This window comes from Hydra vulgaris, chromosome 01, assembly GCF_038396675.1.
Source record: "Hydra vulgaris chromosome 01, alternate assembly HydraT2T_AEP".
Lineage (NCBI taxonomy): Eukaryota > Metazoa > Cnidaria > Hydrozoa > Anthoathecata > Hydridae > Hydra > Hydra vulgaris.
Genome location: NC_088920.1, coordinates 57,415,530 through 57,440,000, shown reverse-complemented (window position 1 = coordinate 57,440,000; position 24,471 = coordinate 57,415,530). Strand labels below are relative to the sequence as shown.

Sequence of the window (24,471 nt, the reverse complement as noted above, 5' to 3'; positions counted from 1 at the left end):
GAACTAAGAAAGAAAATTATTGGCGATTACGTAAGTGGAATGTCACAAAAAAGTTTTTGTGATAAATATCGCGTGAAAAAATGGACCGTATCAAGACTATGTTCCAAATATCGTTCTACGGGGAAGTTGGCAGCAGATATCAAAGGTGGAGGACCGCGTTCCACCACTTCTAGAGAGGATTCTATGATCGTCAGATCCGTCAAGAAGGATCCCTGGATATCATCAGTCGAGATACAAAAGCAATTAGAGCTGCCTGTATCGGACCGAACAATCAGACGACGTGCTGTTGAAGCCGGATTGTTTTCTCGACGCCCTGCAAAGAAACCGCTAATTTCACTAAAAAACCAGAAGAAAAGACTTCTGTTTGCTATATCTCATATTGACTGGAATGTGCAGAAATGGCGAACTGTCCTGTTCAGTGATGAATCGAAGTTCAACATCATTGGGAGCGATGGCATTTGTCGTGTACGTCGACCGGCCGGAAAACGCCTCGATTTACATTACTGCCCTAAGACCGTGAAGCATGGTGGAGGCAATGTAATGGTCTGGGGGTGTTTTTCTGCTAATGGTCTAGGTCCAATACATCGAAACGATAGAATAATGGACCGTTTCATGTATAAAAATCTCTTGAAAGATGTTATGTTACCTTATGCTGAATGGAATATGCCAATAAAATGGGTCTTTCGGCATGACAACGATCCAAAACAGACTGCAATAGTAGTCAAGCAGTGGTTTCAAGACAACCACCTATCAGTGATGGATTGGCCGCCTCAATCTCCGAATCTCAACCCTATCGAGAATCTGTGGGAGATCGTCAACCCCAGAATTAATCGTGAAGGTGTTTGTAATAAGGTTCAACGGCTTGAAGAAATCCAAAAGGCCTGGGCAGCGATTCAACAAAGTTACATTGATCACCTGATTGAATCTATGCCTCAAAGATGCAAGATTGTGATCAACAACAAACGATTCGCCACGAAATATTGATAGGTAAATACAGCTTGGTCAACATTTTGCCGACTTGTATTTGTTTTGTCTAGAAGGAAATCAACTTTTTTTTAATACTTTTGATTAATTCATTAATTTTCGTGTACAAATAATGAACTTTGTGATGAATAAAACTTGAAGAACTTTGTCTCTAAACAGTTACATAGTTATTTCTCTAAATTGAAAAAATGCAGCATTTTTATATAAAGAAACTAAATTAGCATTATTTGGTTGCACTCGTTTTGTCCGATACTGTATATATATATATATATATATATATATATATATATATATATATATATATATATATATATATATATATATATATATATATATATATATATATATATATATATATATATATATATATATTTTATTTATTTACGAAATATTTTTAGTTCATTTTGAAAGGATAAAACGATTTGTCTTTCCATATGCTTTCGGAACCTGAAACACTTCAAATATTGATTTCTGCAATTGTTGCACTAAAGATGGTAATCCTGATGCTGTTGCTATCAACTCAAATTGATTTTTGTTCGTATTCTCATTTATAGTTGATTTTAAATGGTGATCATTAAATGATCTTTTAGATAACATTGTTGTCTAGGAAAATGTAGCCACATTAGGCGAGTATGAAAGTTCATCCAACTCTGTTTTTGGAAAATTTCCACTTCGTAGGAATTTATGCAATGTACCTAATTCTTTATTTCGTCTTTCTGAAGTTCTTATATTCAAAGAATTATAAAATTTATTTCCCAAACTTGTACAGTTTTGTCTCATTTGAGTAAACAAAAACGTCAGTACTCCTTCTGCAGTGAGTAAAGTTGATCTGATTTTGCTCAGTTCTTTTACTGCCAATTTTGCCGGCTTTGATATTTGAACTAATTTCAGCAAGATAGAAAAATATTTTATATTGTATAAATCTTCACGCCCTATTTCTTCCAGTGCGTTTTTTATGTAAGCTATAAGTTGCACAAATCTTTCCATCATAGGTATAAGTGAATTCCATCTGATTCTACAGTTTAATATAAGTGAACGATGTTTGCTATTTATTTCTTCAACATATTGTTGTATTTGGTTGTTTCTTACTGGGGATTTTCTGAAAAATCTGATAATCTTTCTTGAGTTTTGTGATACATCATTAATCTTTGCATCTTCATAATTGTATTCAATTTCATTATGACAGACAACATCGATATCTAAACTATGATCTCCAGAAAAAGAGTTAAACTGATTTTTAGTTTCCTCATCAGAATCTGAACTTTCATAATCTGATAATATATCAACTGGCTTATCGACTACAGATATTTTTTTGTAAAAAGTGTCTAAAACTGCTAAATGAATAGCATGATTGATGCAAAATTGGTTTTCAATTCCATTTAATTGTCCATATTTTTTCATAATGCAAGCTCCGTCTTCTGTTGATGCCAATATATTATTAAATTTAATACCATATTCTATCAGTTTTTGCTCAACTAATGACTGAACTTTGTATGAATCACAGGAACCTTCTATGCTAGTAAGTCCTCATTTATAAGTATCCTCCTGAGAATGCAATGTTGCATTTAAATAACTTTTGGAGTTACAGCTTGTCCATTCATCTATTGTTATTGAGAAAGGTGTTCCAGTTGTGCCATTCACATTAAGTTATTCTTTAATTCCAATTTTTTCTCTAGAGAAAAGCCTATGACCAATTTTCTAATTGTTTTTTTGCTCCTAGGCACTTTATAGTCACGTTTTGTAATAAATTCTGCAATAGCACTTGAATATCTCATGGCATAAATAGAAAACCCATCATACGCTGCACACTTGGCCAATAATTCTTCCATTGAAGTTCATTGTATGAATTTTAACAAAATGATTTTGCTTATTTCTGTGTTGGCTGACTAAGCTGAATTGGATTAGGCTCTTCATTTTTATTACCTTCAATCTTATGTTTTGCTCAAAGATGGTTTCCCAAATTTGATGTATTTCAACCTGCACATTTTAAAACTGAATGGCATAATTTACATTTTACCATATTTGGTGTTTCTTTTTGAAATATATGCCATACTCCAGATCTTTTGCTGCTCATATTTCGGCTAAAACAAAAAACTTAATTTTTGTCATTAATCATTAAACATTAATTTTTATCAAAGTAATATTTTATTACTTTTGTAAAATCAAGATTACTATATTTCTTTTACAGTTATATATTTCTCTATGTCTCTCTCTGCTTTGTATAATTTATATAGGTTTTCCGAATTCTCCATGTATAATTTCTTACGCAATTGTCACGAAATAAGTACAATGAATTATACAATAAACTATAAGCAATAAGCTATTACAACAACTTTAATATCATTTATTATTTAATTAGTTCAAATCTATATTGATAATGAACTTGGATTATCGTTTCATTTATGCCTCTTTCTCCTTTCCCATCCTTCTGCTTTTTAGGCAACTCAATTAGCTTATTTTAATTAACTTATAGGTTCTCAACTGAAAATTTTTTATCTAATAATTTTATTACATTGTAGCTCATGAATGTGATCTGTTTACAATAGAATAATAAACTAATATGCTACAATTTATAATATTTAAAGTAATACAAAAGTCAGCACTATTTTTAAAACATTACAAAAACAAATTTGTTAACAACAAATTTGTTTTACTTGTTTCATTATTTTTAATTTGAGATAATTATCACAATTTACATAAGAAAATTTGTCAAAAAGTAAAGTCGACAAAATACTTCAAAGAAGTGGTACTGATTTTTGTAGGATTGTGTTGCTTTGAGTATTATAAATATTATAAAATTTAAACATTTTTAAAATATTTTGTCAATCTGTAATATAATAATAATTGGTAAATTAAAAATTTATAGAAATAAATAAAAGTAAATGCGTTATCAGAGTACTTTTCAAAATTCGATATACTCACAGTATTTGTATTTTCATTACCAATTGAAAACATCTCAAAAAAAGAAATCTGTGGTAAATCTGGTAATAACTTAATAGCAGTAGAAAACTCAAAGTATTTATCAAAATTTTTACTTAACAAGCGGTTTTTTTCCTCCAAAAATAACCGGTTTTCGGTTTCAGTAAATTTGAACAAAAATCCGCTAAACCGGTTGCGGTTATCACCGGTTACCGAGCCCTAATATATATATATATATATATTTATATATATATATATATATATATATATATATATATATATATATATATATATATATATATATATATATATATATATATATATTCAATTATAAACTCGTCAAACTAGTCACTATAAGAACTAAATTAACAGCGTTCCTATATCTTTATCTGTATGCATATGTAAAATAGCAATTTAAATTGCCAAAAAAATTCTATTTTAAACGTAAACTAAATTTCAAGTAAAGAAAAGAAAGGTAAAAACTAAACTTTATACTTTAACAAAATAATGTTCGTTTTACTCTTTTAATGTAACTTGAACATTTTTTAGTAAAATTTATTTGTTATATTTGTATTCAACAATTTTCAACTGAATATGAAATAACTTTTAAGATTTGATCTAAAATATTTTGATCTATTTTAAGCAAAAGTTAAAATTAAGAAAGTTTATTTTCAGCTCAGGTTGATTACGGTTATTATGAAGAACTGTTTTCATTATTTCTCATTTTATTCATTTCAGAAAATGTTTAAGAACGCAAAATGATTCTGAAAACCCTGGTTTGGAATGAGTCAAGGCGATTTACTGAGTAAACTCATGAGACATAAAATGGCGTGTAAGTTGCAAAACAGCAAAATTAATTTTTCATATTCACTTTAAAAATATTTAGTAAGGGGAACTCATAATTTCACTTTGCAATGCTTTTTTAATTTTAGAGAATGTTTTTATAATAGTTTATGGTAAATCTCATTAGAGCTATAGGTGGAGAATATCAGATATGCGAAAATTTAAAAATGACACAAATTTAATCCAAAATTGGAAAAAATAGGAAATAGCACGTCTCGTTGAAAGCTTTGAAGATTATTTTCAAATTTTTAAACCATTCAAGCATTAAATTTATGAAAATTAACACAGAAATATTTGGACTTTAATATATTTGGTATCAACAACCTTTTACACAACTTGAATTAAAATATATTTGGCATTTAACATTTATAAAACCTGTGATATTTTACCGCTATATTCCATTTGGGAATTATCAATGTGGCAATTAATATCTATAAATTATGTGATATTTTTATCTATATTCCATTTAAGAATTACCATATGAAACCCATGTGGGACAACATAATAATCCCCACATGGGCTAAATGCAAAAAAAAACACGTGTATACCATATTCAATTTTTAACTTTAATGCAGTTAGTTTTTGACTAGATTATTGTTTTTATCAGAAAACCGTTTATGTTTTTCATATTTATAAACTACCTAATATTAGAGTAGTTCACTTTAACTTAAAGTGGCTGCAATATTGCTTAGCAAATCGTAAATAAGGATTGTATTGTATGATTTAACATGCCCACGATTGAAATTTTTGAAAGTTGCGGTGTTGCACAAGGATCAATACTTAGACCTTAGTTGTTTTTAATTTATATAAATTAAACTTATTTGTCTTCCAAAATACTTAGTTATATTATTTTGCTGATGACACTGATGTTTCCTTTTCAGACTTAAATTTAAAGTTATTTTTTATTATGTAAACACAGAACTTATATATCTTAATGAGTGGTTTATAGCAAATTAACATTCATTGAATAATGACAAAACAAAATATATTTTGTTTGCTAAACCAAATTAAAGAACCTTCCGCTTAAATTGCAAAAACTAACAGTTAACAATATTAAAATAAAAGTGTTTTTATTTTAAAAATACATGGAATTACTTTTCATGAACATTTAAATTAGAAAAGCCAAATAAAATTAGTCGTGAATAAAGTTTTCAAAACTCTGGGGATCTTGTATGTACAAGAAAAAGGATGTTTATAAAATTTATACTATTCATTTATACATAGTCATTATAGGTATTTTAATATTGCCTTTGCCTGGGCAAACAATCATTCATCGTTCCTCAAAAAATTCTTACAAAACAAAAGCAAGTTTAAAAATAATAAAATCTATTGATATGTTTTAAAGAACTAAAATAAAACACTTACTAAGTTTAAACAATACGTACACTCTTTCATTTAAAAAAAAATTAATCTTGTTTTATATATCTTTCTGTTTTTGCTGTTTGTGATTATCTCTTTTAATTTTGTTTAAAAAAAAAAAAAATTGATGAATTATGTCAAAAACTTTATTAAATCATTAGCCAAATTTTTACAAAGTAATGGAACATTTATAACTGACATTACTTTATCTATGAAAAATTTGAAACTCTTTTCAAATCTTGCTCATTAACGCAAGCCTAACATTTATTCATCTTTTGTTAAGTGTTAAGAGAATCCCAAATTATTACCCAATAAAAATACCCAAGTTTACATAGTGTACTATTATTTTTAACTATTATAAATGAAATTTCGTTTCTTACATCTAAAATAAATTCAAGAAAACCATTGGGTCTAAACTGCATTCCACACTCTTCATTTTGATTTTAACTATAAAGTTTTCGAACATTTTTCATAAAGCATTTAACACCTCGTTTAAAAATTGAAAACTTGCTATTGTTTTAAAGCTATTTTGTGTTGTTCAAGAGTGTACACTTATCTCAGCTTTTTTAACTCTTTGAAAGAAGTTCAAAATAGTATTTGATGAAGACATTTTATATGCCGTGCACTGATAAGTATAACAGAGAAAGTCAGAGATGCTCTCAATTTTGGTAATTTTATTTTTGGTGTTTATTGATTTACAAAAATTTTTGATACCATTGACCATTGTATTTTAATTTTCTAAATAAAAACATTTTGGATTTGGATATTTTCTAGATAATAAATGGCTAAATCCATCCAAAATTCCTATATACCTTGGTGTATATATTATAAAAACATATATATATATATATATATATATATATATATATATATATATATATATATATATATATATATATATATATATATATATATATATATATAAATTAGTAAAAAACACTTATCTAACTTTTTTCTTCTACTTGAAGTTTCACCATTGCTGGATCATCAGGAAGAGTACTCTTCCTGATGATCCAGCAATGGTGAAACTTCAAGTAGAAGAAAAAAGTTAGATAAGTGCTTTTTACTAATTTATTATTGCTCTGTTCTTTAAGAACATTGAGCACTCTATTTGTAAAATACACTTGAAAATTCCATGAAGGATAGCAGTCATTAAAAACACCAAGATTTTATATAGCAGTCAATAAATACACCAATATATATATATATATATATATATATATATATATATATATATATATATATATATATATATATATATGTATATATGTATATATATATACATATATATATACATATATACATATATATATATATATATATATATATATATATATATATATATATATATATATATATATATATATATATATATGTATATATATATATATATATATATATATATATATTTATAAATATATATATATATATATATATATATATATCAATATATTTATATATATATATATATATATATATATATTTATATATATATGTATATATATATATATATATATATATATATATATATATATATATATATATATATATATATATATATATATATTGGTGTATTTATTGACTGCAATATAATATCTTGGTGTTTTTAATGACTGCTATCCTTCATGGAATTTTCACAATGATGAGCTGAGCAAGAAACAAATTTGAACTAATAGTATGCTTACAATAATTTGCCATTTCCGATAAATTTAGCTTTAAAAATAATAACCAAGCATTATTCTCATTATCTTTTTAGTTACTGGTGACAATATATTGTAGTCCTTCAAAAAAGTCACATTCCAGCCTTTCTGCTACTTTTTTTTGTTTGTTTATTTTTACCTTATTTTTATATCTCTTACAATTTCAACAAAATTTGTTGCTCTTTTTATTTTTACTTAAAACATTAAAAAAAAACATAAAAACTTTTGCGTTGTGTTATGCAGTGATTCAAAAGTTTTTACATGTGCAAAAAAAAGTTTTCATGACCAACCAAAACTGCTTTTTATTTTCAAACTTCAAACAATTGATTAAGTTCAAAGTAGTATCGTTACATATTTTGATTACTAAAAACAATTAATTGAGATTTTTGCTTTAATATTTAAGTTTATTATTTGCCTAACTTAAAATAAAATAAAAGTTGAGTGAATTCTAAATATTTAATAAAAAATTGAAACCTACCTTTTTTAATCTTACACACAAATCCATAAAGATTATCACAACTAGCATCACTCCAACCATAAGAACTAGCTTCCACGCAATTTTCCCCTCCATAGGAATTGTCAGGTTGATCTTGCCTCCAATTAAAGAATAACGGAGTTGTATTATCAGACCAAACAAAACTTCTCTGAAGAGTATTGAGACCTTTAAAATTATTAAAATTAAGTTTCAAAACAATCATTAAAACAAACATAGTCAAGCACTTAAAGTTAGCATACCAATCCAGAAATGCATATCGTTCATACTGTTATTTTTGAGATAGTTTAAAATAAATAAATTTTCTGCTTGGTCTGCTACACTGAGCAAATTTCCGCCATTACTTAAACAAGATGAAAAAGAATCTGTCCAACTTTTTCCAGATTGTGTGGGATTTCCGGTTTGGAAAAGGTAGCAATAGAGTCCGTATTTAACCCAACCATCAGGACAAACTTGGCCATCAACTTCTGAAAAAAGCATTAATCTAAATTATATAAGTTTTATAATATCACCTTTTGTGTGAATTTCATAATGAATAATTCAATTCAAAATAAACAAAATAACATTCGCAAAAGAAAGATTTTAAATATTCCGAAATAAACTTTTATTATAACAATACTATAAAACAAATTTGGTATTTTTAAAGCTTTTTCTTCCCAAGTGTCTATTTCTCAAGTTTGTGTTATTTCCTGCTGTATTATATGTTAAAAGCTGTTTTACTTTCCAAAGTCATTATTTACCTTATTACTATATATATAGTAAGACCAATGGCGTATTTTTCTTCATAAGACAAAATTATTATTGTTACCAGGGATTTTTAAGTATATTATATGAAAGATATATGTTCAACAGAAATAAAAAATTTATTTATACATATAGATATTAACAAATTGTATGAACCACATATTAAAATGTGTAAGGTATAACGCTAAACTGTTCGAATTTTAACTTTCATTTAAATGTGTATAATATTACGCTAAACTGTTCGAATTTCAAATATTTCAAGATCTAAAAATCTTAAGGCCGCAAGAATTAATCTTTTACAGCATAACTTATATTTCTTTATTATTCAATACGTGGAACACCAAAAAAAAAAATTCTTAACAGGAAAAAAAAAGTTATAGTCTGTTAAATTTTCTACTGCACCCAATAAAAGGTAATAAAATAGTTTTTTTTTAGTTTTATTTTTTGAAAGCCTTATGTAGAAGTTTGAAAGAATAGTGTAGGCCTTCAAGAATAGTGTAGGCCTTTAATTTGTAAGTTTAAAAATTTAAGTTTTTTTGTGTTAGTATTTATAAGTTATTATAGTACTTTTATAAGTTTATTTATGTTACCCTGGAGTAAGATAAATAAACTTATAAAAGTGTACATAGGAAAGAAAGACAACGATGAAAATTGAAATAACAAGTTTGATAAATTTAAAACAATAGTAAAAACCTTAGTTTTCAAGTTACATTTAAAAAAAATTACCAAATAACAGTATAAAAAAAGGTAAAATCTTCTACAAGTTCAATATCCAATATATAAAAGAAGTACTTCTTGACAGCATAAAGAAACAATGTATAAATTTGAACAAACCCAAAATTTAATAAACACACGTAGCACAAAATTAATTTAGACAAATTGTGTTCAACAGTTGCAATAAGTGCTATTACACTATTTTAAAACATATTTACCTAATTATAAATGTTCCATTATTTTGTAAATATATTTACATATTTACTAAAAGATTTTTTGAAGTTGTAAAAAAATTAGATAATAAGGGAGGTAGGTTTACTTGCTTGTGATTACAGATAAATAGACAATTTAATAGATAAACAAGATCATAGAGTTTGAATATCTTGTATTTAAATCAGGGATGCCGTAAGTTTTTTGCAACAACTGATTAGTAGCAGCAGTCTTTTGCACTTTTTTACTCCACTTTTAAAGTTGAAACGGGTGCAAAAAAATGTTAAATAAAAAGCTAAAATGTTTTCAAATAAATAAAAAATTACATTAAACATTTGAGTGTTATTATTTATTTTTTATTCAAATGGAAAGATTTTTTCAATCAAAAATGTGTATAGAAATTATAAAAAGGTTCTATAAATATATTGGTTTTTGTTCTTATTTTGTACCTTTTTCATGCGCATTTTTTAATAAATAAAATAGAGATTTTTTTTTCAAATAGTTCAAAGTCGTTACAATAAGAACTTTTTTAAAAAAAGTCTTCATATACCCTAACTTTATTTTAAATTTTAATGTTAAGTTTGAAATTTGAAATAAATCATAATTTAAGTTATTTTAATTGTTTTTTTGGGTACATCTAGTTTGCTAGATTTTTTTTGTTTTCACTTTAAAAAACTATTTTTAAAATGAAAACAAACTTCTTTTGAGCATCAAAATATATTTTGATAAATTTAAAACCTGGTTACAATTTATAATTCAATTCAAGATAAAAGGTTATTGTTTTTCAAAAATTAAATTTTGTAAACCCGGAGGATGCAAGGGGCGCTTTTAAAGAATATTCCTGTCCTACTGATCTAATTAATAGATAATTAGATCAATAGGGCAATGATAATTAGATAATTAAATAACTAGGGCAATAAAATAATTAGATCATTAGGGTAGGGTATTCCTGCCCTAGTGATCAAACTTCCGTGACATTTTGTAAAAAATTATCACTTTAATGAATATTACAGAAATAATAGTTGATAGAATTATGTTGACAATTTCCTCAATCAAGTTCTCATCTGACAGACTAGGGTAAGTAATATTTTTACAACATTGCATCTGTAAACAAAATTGGTTATCAAGTTGGTATTTATTGAATTAATCTGCTATTGATCCGAAAATACTCTGAACTTTTAAGCAGCATAAGTATTTTCTACCATGATCCTTTATTATAAAAAACACCTTATAGGTTTTCCTTTTTTTAAATTCAATTGCTTATCAAATCAAGAAAAGAAAAAAGGAATTTGCTGATAAACCTAGGATTATGTTCATTGTTGATGTTGTTGATTAATTTGATTATGTTGATTATGTTGTTGATCAATTTGAGGTCAGATGTCAAAATAAACAATAATTGATTGAGTTGAAGGAGTTGGAAAAATGTTTTCAGATTGTAATAATTCTCTTCTACCTTTCGAACCTAATTTGTCGATTTTCGAACCTAAATTATCACTTTGTTTACCTCGGTGTACTTCTGGTTCCTTCGTTGAAATTCTAATATTGATGGGTCAAACGCCTTCATGACAATTTTTAGAGATCCTGCTTTTCATTAATACCAACGTACGTGTTTGGTACGTAACAGAATTAAAGTTAGCCAATTTTCTGAAGATACAAACTTCAGTTAGATATATGAGCATAGATAGGTCATTACAATAAATAATATCTTTTACAAAAAAGTTTTTACCGTTCTTGAGCTGATATTTTATCACATTATAAAACCTATTCAATTAGCATAACCAGTTTGTAACATCAGCATAAGTGTTCTTCTGCATTTCAGACTGTATCCAGGGTGCACAAAGCCTTTGATCGTATGAATCAATAAATTCTTCTTATCCAAAGATAGACATTTGTTGTCTTTGTTGACACAAGAGAAACATATTTATCTCCTATTTTATGAATGTGATCTTGCTTTTTCAGACTCTTCATTTTGTACCAAAACAAATTTTATTTAGTATTTTATGCGTTAGGCCATTTAAATTTTATAAATCAAAACTCTAACAAATTATTCGTTTTAAACAAATCAACAGACCATAAACGTAATTTATTCAGACAAGTTTGTCTAAATTGTATTGTGTTTATGTCATTACTTTGCTATTAGATCATTTTTTATTTGTCTATAAATAAAAATAACTTCAATTTGAGACACAAACTACGTGATTTGCAAACAAGATTAGAAATACCCTTGAAAAACGTCCCTGTACCCTCCTGGTCGAGGGAAATTAGTCTTTGAAAAAAAAATTATTTAGCTTGAATTTTATCATAAATTTAAATTAGGCTTCCAATTTTATCAAAATTTATTTTTACATTCAAAATATACAGCCACACAAAAAATTGGATCCTCTTATTTTTTGAAAGGCTTTAAATATTTTAAAAAATGGTCATAAAATGAAGAAAGATGCGGTTTTTAATTCACCTTCAACGGTTTCTATTTCATGTCAACCTGATGGAAAAAGTGGTTAAAAAAAATCCAAAGTAAAAATAACTTCAACTTGAAACCTCTAAAAAGAGCAGTACGAAACTAAACTGCCACATTGAAGTATAACAAACTTGCAGTTTCTTTATTACCGCACAATCAAAACTTTTTGATATTAAAGCATATATAAAACTCAATATAACTTTTGATTCCAATGTGATAAGAATTAATATTATATCAATTATAATAGAGAAGTATTTATATCGCTAATATTTATGCTTAAAATGGCATTAGGTGATAAGATATATTAATGCTTAAAAAAAGTTTTACTCTCGCACGAAATATAACAAGCATACCAACAAAAATACGGGTATGCATATTTATTGTTTTAATGTATATAAAGTTTTAATACAAACTGCAAAAACGTATTTTTCATTTTTGATACCTAGTGCTTATTTTTAGTTACCTAATAGATAAAGGCTTTTGACATGTTGTTTGACAAGCTGAAGCTGTTCAAGGGCATGATAAACATTTTTTCTTTTCTTCACCATGGTTTATTACACTACAAGAAGTAACTAAAATAAATGCTGAAGGTAAAGAAAATAATAATCTTTTCAGTGTTTATTTTAACGAAGATGTTGAAACAAACGCAAAACACAATCCACAATATGTTGAATGGGAAAAAATTTGTTTTCTAAATTTTCTTCAATAAACTATTATAAAACAAAATTGAAAGGTATAAAAAAATATATTAATGGCAAATAGCTGAAAGCATGAGGCTGGAATGAACTATGACGAATGGATTCCTTTCTCATTTCTAACATTAAAGATACTTTCGCAACAGGGCTTAGCTTTCGGTAATTAGATTGATACAGAAAAAAATACCTATTAGTTTAACAAAGACAAAGCAGATTAATGTCTCATGACCAGCTAGAAGAGTAAAAATTATGTTTGTATTTGAAGCAAGATAAGCACTAAATGAAGTACGTAAAGATATCACACATTATGCAATTGTTTCAAATATGACCAAAAAAAAATCGAAGTTTGAGCTTATTTCTTTATTTATAAGACACTATACTAATAATTAAAAAGTGGTGGTAGATTTTATTGAAATGTACTAATGCAGAAAAGTGTGTTATAAAAAAATCATTTGTGAATAATAAACTAAGGTCACTTTACGAAAAGGAAAGCGCAAAAATAAAAATGGTAAAAAAGATATTAAAAAAACAAGGACTCACATAATCACAAACTTCATGAATATTTGTATACATATATATTTATATATGTTTATAGATGTATATATATGCACATAAGTATATATTGTATATATAAACATGTTTGTATATGCATGTATATATATATATACATATATATATATATATGTATATATATATTTATATATTTTTACAGATGTATATATATCCATGTAAGAATAAATCATATATAAACACAGTGCCGGTTTAACCAAGGACATTTTTGACACATGCAGGAAGGCTACGGAGTTCAAGTGGACAGAGCACCACAGTGAATTTTTAAGAGAGATATAATTTGAAAGAAAAATTATTTAAAAAATTATTGGCCTCTATCCTTGACTTCCTCTCAAGTCCCGGAGATTTTTAATCTTTGCATTTACAGGCGAAAAACTTTGATTGATACGCAACGGAAACTTTATTGAATGTATTGAGCTATTAGTAAAATTTGATCCTTTCCTCGCCTAACACTTTATAACTTATGGAAAAAAAATAAAGGGCTGTTTCTCGTACTTATTTAAAGACATTTGTAAAGAACTCATGCACCTAATAGCCGCTGAGGTTATGAAGTTTATAGGTAGTATGATTATCCTTAAGTAACATGTTATAGTATTTTTTTTATTTACTTCAAACATAATTTCTTAGTTATCGAAATCAATTTTGGAAAATATCTTTCAATCATTGTTGATTTTACTCCCGATGTGTAAAAAACGGAAAACCGGTTAAGCAGTTCTTAACATTTATTCCTTTGCACAACCAATGACGAGCAGAAAATAAAACCAAGAGCAGAAACCTTCAGACTTTTGAGCAAAATGGAACAACTTGAGACAGCTTTTTTTATAATCATTTGGAACAGAAGTTAACATGAAACTGCAGTTTGTGAAGCTTGATTCAGGTATGGTTGAAGAACTATACAATTACGTGCAGCAAGTTTGCTCCAATTTCAAGCAATATGAAAAGGAAGCCTTTCTTTGGCCAACACCGATGAATTTGTCAATGTTCAAAGGCTCTCAAGAGCACTTAAGAGACATTACAATGATGAAATTAAGAGTGTGGGAACTACAGTACTTTCTGGGCAATTTTATATAATTGCTTACGTAAGTGAGATTATTTAAAGTTGTGAAAATTAAAGTTTTGAAAATCATGTAGTTTTATTTTTCTACTATATTATAGCTCTGACTTAGTTCATCGAGCACTTTCTTGAAAGTATATGCACAAAAAAGTATCACTACATATACGTTTTTTCAAGTTTGTAAAAAAGTTGCATTGTATGAACTTTTTTTGCTGTGTTATTTTTGAGAAATATGTATCAATAGACTTTTTTTGAATATTAGAATTATGGAACTTTAACTTAGCACGGATTACTTTGATGTCATATTTTATATCTTATAAACTTTTTTTTTTAAACTTTTTTTTTTTTTTAAACTATTTTTGGACATTAAGTAAATGTCAAAGAAATGCTGGATCACTTTCTAATATAGTCTCTTAGCTTTACAAACCTTTTTTCTTACTACCTTTCAAGTTTCATTGAAATGAAAGACATTTTAAAACTATGCCGCATTTAGGTAAGTATTTGCTTGTTGCTTGGACAGCAAGTATTTATCAAATAAATGCAGGATCATTTTTCTCAACAAGTCAAATTGTACATGTTTTTATCTTAAACGTTTTAAAATAAAAACATGTAAAAGTCAGGTTAGGCGTCTCATAAATAAATTATTGAATTGGGCTAGACATTTTTAAAGGGCTGAAGACAGTTATCATTTTGATGACTTTTTCAATGAACTTTTTTTAGTTCATATATCAAATTTGCCTAATATTGTACTCTCATCAAGCTCTTCAGATGTTTCATTTGCCAATATGAATGTTTTATATCCTTTAACTTATGAACCATTTACACCTGCAAGTTATAGCGAACAAAATGCTACGAAACATTTCTTTAGAGAGAAATTGAGCCCTATAAAACAAAAACTAAAAGATAGGTTATCTTACTTGTCTTCTTGGTTAGCTAATTCTTTTACAGAATGTCAGAGCAAGATAGCACTATTAAAAGCTGAATAAAACAGCATGGCAAATCAATTACGTGTTTTCCGACAAAACGTTAAACAAACAAAAAAAGATAATTAAAGCTTTAACCCTTTAACTGTGTTTGACGGATATATCCGTCACTGCAAGGTTTAGCTCTCTGGGTGCCTGACGGACTATTCCATTTTATGAAACTTTTTTTTTATTAAAACATTTACAATTTATGGCACACTATACGAAAAAAAAAAAACAACTTGAAATGATCCTAAACAAATATATATTTCTGTAAAAGAGAACGTATTTCTTAAATCTACGCCACAGTTAAGGGGTTAAGAGCAGAAATACATGATCTGATAAAAAAACACACACACAAAAAAGTATTACAGTGAGCGGGTTCGTCACTTAAAACCTAACAAAAGCTTTGAAGTCAAATAAAATACAGCTTAAGGCAACTCAAAACTAATCATTAAAAAAAAAAAAAGAATACAATGCTGTTTCGTATAAATAAAATTTACATGACCGGGGCTAAAAGAAGACAATATTTGCCTTATCACTACCGGGGCTAAAAGAAAACAATGTTTGCCTTATCATAACGCCAATGTTTTGACAAATAACAGGGTAATTGCTAGTTTGGAGAATGATTTGCTCTAGTTTGAGGAGAAAAGAAATGTAGTTATGCCAGAAGACAACAAAACACAATCATTACAAATAAGAATGATATGTTGTTGTGTAATGTACCAACAATTAACATTCCATATCTTATGAGCAAAATAGGGCATTATATGGGTGTTTTTTTTTAATAATATTCCTCATCAAAAAACAGCTGTTGAACTTGGCGGTATTTCCTATTTGCAAGCAGCAGAGTGGGCTATGGGTTTAGAATATTATTCTAAGGTATTATAGAAATCGGCATAATATTCTTTTTCATACTTGTTTCACTTTTATGAAACATTACATTAAATTAAATCATTTCTACACTGTTGGAACAGTAAAATGTAAAAGTTTGCAAGTAATTCTTAGAGCGGCATTAATAAGCGGTAATAAAACTACCATAAAAGCGGTAATAAATCGACCAAAAAACGAAATGTGCGTTCTTGCATTGTTCAGAAAACTCCTGACTAAGCTTTGAATAAAAAAGTTTAATGTTCGGCTGGGGATGCAACTTTTGATCATATTTCTAGTATTCAGGTAGTGAAAATAGTTTTGTTAATAATCAAAAATTGTAAATCTAATCCAGCTGGTTTTTTTTTGCATAAGAAGAAATTCTCTTGCCCCTACATTTTTAAATCAATATATGTTCCATTGCTATCCATTAACACTCGTATAAGCTTCAATGACAACCAGCTTAAAAAAATGACTTCTGCTTGTCTTGATGCTGTTTGCATTTTCTTTTATGATTTATAATTATTGAGTCAGTGATAATTATAAATCATTCTTGCAACTTTAGGACGAATGTATGAAAGAAAATCTTAACTAACAAAACACAAAAGACCGACAAGAGGCAAAAGCAAGTATCGTTGGTATAAACTTTACGCTATGAATGATAACTTGTAAAGATCCCTTCTATTTACAAAGATGTCGGCAACCAGTGGAAGAAAATCTGCATATTTGCTGATTCATACAATAAAAAATATGAAAAAATGATAACAACTTCCATTTGCTTTTTGCGGTGGTTAAGAAAGCAGCAAGTTTAATCAAATCAATTAAAAAACTCATCTGAAACAACTGTTGCTTAAAAAATTTAAATGGTAATTTGATTAAGTTCCATGTTTCAATGATTCTTTTTTACTTATCAAGTACAAAGAGTGTCTGAATTTATAAATAGGGCTACTAGCACCAATTTCTTTACATTAATTTAAAAATAGTGCTTAGTCACTGGTTATGATTTTTTCTTAATCGTGGGTAGAATTGCTACTTAATATACTTATTTTTCATTCATTTTCTCAGCAATGTTAGTTTGGACACACAGGTAGACGGGCCCCAAAAACCACATGATTTTTTTTTTTGTCGTATCTTTTGTACAAAACAAATAACTTTATTTTGATTTTTTATTTGTGTTTATATAGTAAAAGTTCTTCCCAGGAGTTTAGAAGTATTTTGGTATTTTAATTTTACTTTTTTTTTATTTTTTTTATTAGTTATTTTATTTGTAACGAAAATATAAATGGTATTACAATAATGCATGATATAAAGTAGATTTGTAGTAGTTGTAACTATCTTTTTGATGATAATGAATTTATATAGAGATTTTATTTTACGCTCCTGCTTAGAGGATAGTTTTAGTTCAGTTTACAGTACGTGAATTTGCGATATTATTTTATTTGTATATATATATATACGCATATATATATATATATATATATATATATACGCATCTATATATATATATATACGCATACATCTATATATATATATACGCATACATCTATATATATATATACGCATATATATATATACATATATATATATATTCATATATATATATATATATATATATATATATATATATATATATGTGTATATATATATATATATATATATGTATATATATATATATATATATATAATATATATATATATATATATATGTATATAACTATTAAATGATATATAACTATATCATTTAATAGTTATATATATATATAACTATTAAATTTTCCTTGTCAGATCAGGTTATCCTGCTACTGGTAACATGTAACCCAGTACAATCTGCTTCATGTCCTGCTGCCTTGTAGGATACGCCTTTTTAGGCAAAGGCTAGGAGATGCCAACTCCGATTTAAAACACCCCCTGCCTTGGGGCTCTTGGTTGAGTAAAGGCTAGAGATGGTGTCTCGATAAAAATACTCATCTTGGGCAGATTTTAATGCACCCAGCTACTGTCTTGTAGAAGGCCTCCTAGGCAAAGACTTAAGGGGTAAACAGATTCTATCTGTTGACCAGCCTCGCACCCCTTCTTCATCTATTAGGCTGGCGCAGATGTATTTTTAATACATTGTTTCCAGTTTAGGATGTTGAATGCTGGATCTTCTTGACTCAATGCATGGGTTTGCTTGTGTCACTGTTTTTATGACTAGGCAACTCATTCTATTATCTCCTTATGAGGGTACAGCTCTAAAACTCAGTTTTATGGTTCTGAGGCCGGCTGGTAGTCAGGTTTCCCGAACTCTGTGGTAGCTCTCAGAGAGGCTGATTCCATCAACAGCTGAAAAATATCTAAGTATTAACAGTGCCATGTTGCGCATGGATGGTGTCCCTGTTTGTACTTTTGGTGTGCATTGCGGAGGCCACATTTGGAGCCCTTTGTTACGGCTTAGGGTTTATTAGTAGTAATGAGGCAATTGCTTGGGCTATTAAACGGTGTTCTGAGTACTATCTATGCTTTGAGTCAAGTTCTTCAATCTAATTTAAAAATGAATAAAGTACCAAAAACTATAAAACACAAAAAACCATCATCATCACCAAGTTCTCTAAACCTATCATTCACTAATATTCGTGGTCTTCGAAGTAACTTTTCTTCTGTTGAGTCTTATCTCTTGCAAAGTTCACCAGACCTACTTGCTCTTTGTGAGACTAATTTGAGTTCGGCTGTCTCATCTTGTGATCTTAGTGTTGATGGTTATCTTCCACTGATTCGTAAAGACTCCAATAGCCACATGCTTGGCCGTGGCATTTACATTCGTAAGAATTCACCTGTTTGTCGTGAAACTAGGTTTGAATCCACAGACTATTCTTTCATGTGCTTTCGTTTAGCACCACTTCACGCTATTGCCTTTCTCTTTGTTCTATATCGATCTCCTTCATCTCAAGACTGTACACTTTTTGATGTTATTTCTGATCATATTGACCAAGCCCTCTCTCTTTATCCATCAGCTAATATAGTTGGTGTCGGTGACTTTAATGCTCACCACTCTGAATGGCTTGGCTCTAGTGTCAGTGACTCTGCAGGCATTAAAGCCCACAACTTTTGCCTTTCTCAATCCCTAACTCAAATAGTCAACTTTCCAACTCGCTTTCCTGACAACCCTAATCATTTACCTTCTCTACTCGACTTATGTCTTGTTTCTGATCCTAGTCAGTGCTCAGTTTCTCCACATTCACCCTTAGGTGCTTCTGATCACAGTTTGATCTCTTTAAAACTAATATCTCATTCTTCTTCATCACCTGAATACCCCTACTATCGAACCTCTTACAACTACAGTAAAGCTGACTGGGATTCTTTCCGTGATTTTCTTCGTGATGGCCCTTGGGTAGAAATCTTTCAACTTCCTGTCGACAAATGTGCTTCTTATATAACTTCGTGGATTCAGGCTGGCATGGAATCTTTTATTCCCTCTCGAAGATTCCAGGTCAAGCCTCACTCTCCTCCATGGTTTTCCTCACACTGTGCTGCTGCGATTGCCAATTGAAACCGTTACTTCCATATTTATCAGCAAAACAATTCTCCAGAAAACAGACGTCTTTTCATTACTGCTAGAAACAACTGTAAAAAGGTTTTGTCTAACGCCAAAACCCGCTATTCTCAGGTCATGAAATCTCGTATCTCATCTCAAAAATTAGGCTCTCGTGACTTCTGGAGAATCTTTAATAATATCAATAATAAGGGCAAATCTATAATTCCACCTCTCTTGTATGGTTCAGACTTTGTCACCTCACCTAAAGACAAAGCCGAACTGTTTGCTAAAAACTTTTCATCAATATCATCTCTTGATTCCACTAATTGCGTTCTACCTGATATTGCCAACAAACAGGTTGATTCATTGCTTGACATTCATATCACTTCAGCATCTGTATCTAAAGTGATTTCCTGTCTAGACTCTTCTACAGCTTGTGGCCCAGACAACATACCTGTTATTGTCTTGCAGAAGTGTTCTCCAGAGCTGTCATCTATACTCTCAAAACTATTCAACAAGTGCTTATCAGAGTCTTGTTTTCCAGCCTGCTGGAAAGCCGCATCTGTTATCCCTATCTTCAAAAATTCTGGGGAGCGATCTGATTCGTCTAACTACCGTCCCATAAGTCTTCTTCCTATCATAAGCAAGGTTTTTGAATCTTTAATTAACAAACACTTAATTTCTCATCTTGAATCTAATAACTTACTTTCTGACCATCAATATGGATTTCGATCTTCTCGTTCTACAGCTGATTTGCTAACAGTAATAACTGACAGGTTTTATTGTGCATTAGATGAAGGTGGAGAGGTTAAGGCCATCGCTCTTGACATTTCAAAAGCGTTTGATAAAGTTTGGCATGCTGGTCTTCTCCATAAGCTTTCTTCTTATGGTGTATCCGGCAACATCTTTAAGATCATTGAATCCTTCCTTTCCAATCGTAGCATAAAAGTTGTCCTCGATGGACAACACTCTTCTTCTTATTCTGTAACTTCTGGGGTTCCTTAAGGTTCTATCGTTGGCTCTATACTCTTTTTAATTTACATTAACGATCTTCCAGATATTCTCACATCTAAGGTGGCATTGTTTGCTGATGATACTACCATTTATTCTTGTCGTGATAAGAAACCAACACCCTCTGATTGCCTGGAGGGGGCATTTGAGCTTGAAAAGGATCTCACTTCTGCTACAGCATGGGGCTCACAGTGGCTGGTGAACTTTAATTCAGATAAAACTCAATTTTTTTCAGCCAATCGTTATCGCAATAATTTAGATCTTCCTATATTTATGAACGGTGATGTACTCGATGAGTCACCTACTCTTCATCTTCTAGGATTAACTCTTACTTCCAATCTTTCTTGGAAACCATATATCAAATCGGTTGCAAAATTAGCATCTGCTAAGGTTGCATCTCTTTATCGAGCTCGCCACTTTCTTACTCTGGATTCTATTCTCTACCTCTATAAATCTCAAATCCGGCCTTGTATGGAATACTGTTGCCATATCTGGGGCGGATCTTCTAATGATGCCCTTTCTCTTTTAGACAAGGTGCAAAAACGCATTGTAAACATAGTTGGACCTGCTCTTGCAGCCAACCTTCAACCATTATCACATCGTCGTAATGTTGCTTCTCTTTCTCTTTTCTACAAATACTATAATGGGCACTGCTCGAAAGAGCTAGCGTCTCTTGTGCCATCTACTAAAATTTATTCTCGTGTTACTCGTCATTCAATTAAGTGTCATCCTTTTTCTGTGACTGTTCCTAAGTGCTCCAAAAACGCTTATTCTTCTAGTTTTTTTCCTCGAACATCAGCTCTTTGGAATTCGCTTCCTTCATCTTGCTTTCCTGATTCATATAATTTGCAATCCTTTAAATCGTCCGTCAATCGTTATCTTGCTCTACAATCTTCATCTTTTCTCTTACAGTAACTTCCAACTTTAATTAGTGGCTGCTTGCAGCCTTGTTGGAAGCGAAGATGTTTAAAAAAAAAAAAAAAAAAAAAAAATTTGTAAGCAAATAAATAAATATGAGTAACAGCAACAAAATATTTAAAACTCGTTTGCAAATGAAGTCACTAAATCCAAGTTCTAATGCTGAAGCTCTTATTAAAAGAAAATGCTATATTCAAAAAAAAAAAAAAACTTGAAGCTGCTGTACAATGATGTAAAGAAAATAATGTAAGAGGACATGTTGCAATTAAAACAAGACATTTTCCACCTATTAAAGATCGTGATATAATGAACTGTAGGTTTGATGGAAAAATAGTCAATGGTCTTGAAATGCAGTCCTGCGCAATTCTCTTGGAGGAAGAAGAAATGTCAATTATTTCATTCATTAAGAATAAAAATCGGGCTATGCAAGGCATAAACAAAGCAGAACTAACAAAACTTGTCCTTGATATTCTGAAAGTTAGACAATAAACAAATAAAAGATTGAAAGGTGGCAGAAAATTCATAGCATTATCAGCAAATGCAGAAAATGCTTTAATAAAAACAAGTATCAATGTTTCTTATATATTTTTTAAAAGGTAGTAATAGTCAACATGCTAAGATATAAAGATTGCTTGTAGTTCCAGGAGTTGAAGCTTTGTAAGAGAAGCTTTTTTAGTTAATTTATTATTTTTGTTTCAAAAACAGGTTAGGTAAATTGTTTTGGATGCGCTTTAAAGCTAAGAACCCAAGCTTAACACTCAAGCAACAAGGAAATGTGTCAATAAATAGAGCTTTCAATTGCACGAGGGAAATTGCAAGTTCCCACCTTGGTATGAGTAAATATTGAGTTTTTTATTATATTTCAAAGTAAACACTAACTTCATTTAAAATTTAACCCAGATCTACACCTTTTTATTAGTTTATATATTGCTACTGTACTTTACATTCATGAAAAATAGTTCTATCAAAACTGAGTTACTAATTGATTTGATGGTTGCCTTAAGACGCTCTTGCAGAAGAAATAATTAAGGCTGCCATTATGACTGAAGCAGCTCAAAAGGGGACAGGAGTTTGGTTTGGAAATATTGATACATGCAGAATATTTAATCACAACGAAACACCACAGTTCATCAATTTTGGTGTTGATGGTACTCCTGCTGGTATTGTTTTTGCTGCAAAATGGGAAACATGTTGTAAAATGATCAGAAAGTACCGTGAATGCGTCACCATACATCCTCTGGTATCATTTTCTGGTAGTTATTGCCTTATAACTTTTTTGATAAATATTTATAATATAGATTAAATACATGATATGTATCATCTTTCTTTTTAATTGTTGGAGGCCTTTGTGTCTGTCAAGTACTCTTTGGTGCCGTTGGAATAACTAATCAAATGGCTCCAAAGGAAACTGTGGCAAATATTCCGCATCTTCTAATAACAACCTGCAATCATGGTGTATCTGATCACAATTCGTTTTAGATATGTACAAAGAGTTTGATGAATATCTTACTAAAAAAAAATTGGCACGACCAGTAGTTTTGCTATCTGATGGGCATTGTTCACGCTTTAATTTTGATGTCTTAAAGTTTTTACAATCAAAAGCATACGGATGTTCTTAATTCCACCAGATACCACTGGTGTGACACAGCTTTTAGGCTAACTCAACAAAAATCTTTATCATGAGTATCGTGGTATAAAAGAAAACATTTTTACTGATTTCAATTCACTAAATAAAGAAGCTTTTATGATAATTTTGGGACGTATATGGAACAACTGGGCCCCAAGACAATCTTTAATCAAAGCTGCAAGACGTGTAGGAGTAACTTTCACATTATTAAGCGTAAATGACATGCAACAGGAAAAGTTTGCACAAGCTGCTTTATGTATTGATTTTCCAAAAAGTGTTACACCCAGTACAACATCTCCTGAAAGATATACTATTAAATCTCATGATATAAGAAGAAATTCACCTCAATATTGGAAAGAAAAGTTTGAGCTTCCGCAAGAACTAATTCAAGAACTAAGCAATAAAAGCATTCAACTTGAAGAAATTCCTGGCTTACTGACAGTACAGTAAGTTAAGCCGAAAGTTTCCAAACTTACTACGAGGGTTACGCAGGTATACGGATCAATGAAAGGAAAAAATGTGTTGGACTTACTGAATGCAACTGTGGAGAAGGTGTGTGCCATGCCATAAAGCTACAGCAATGCTCTTCTTGCCACAATGTACAAAAATCTGTCAAAAGTTATCTTGTAAAGTAGATGGAAAGAAACCAATGAAGTTTTTAGCTGCTGCAGTAACCAACAAATCACTTAAACGTAAGGTTATTGAGCATGAAAGTCATGAAGATACTAGCAGTTATAAGGATACACCAAGAAAGTGACCTTACAGTGATATGGAGATAGTTCCATTATTCTTAGTTAATTAGTTGATCAACTTATTAAAGAGTCAATAG

General features: G+C 29.4%; 1 protein-coding gene across 1 annotated transcript in view; it reads right to left on the bottom strand.

The window, feature by feature from the left end:
* The window catches only part of LOC124809378 (C-type mannose receptor 2-like), a 108,912-nt gene that overhangs the window by 62,034 nt on the left and 22,407 nt on the right, over positions 1-24,471 (bottom strand). Inside the window, exons 3-4 of the mRNA XM_065786908.1 lie at positions 8,541-8,765; positions 8,284-8,466 (exon numbers count right to left, since the gene is read on the bottom strand). Coding sequence (XP_065642980.1) covers positions 8,284-8,466; positions 8,541-8,765 — 408 coding nt within the window. The remainder of the gene's footprint in view (positions 1-8,283; positions 8,467-8,540; positions 8,766-24,471) is intronic.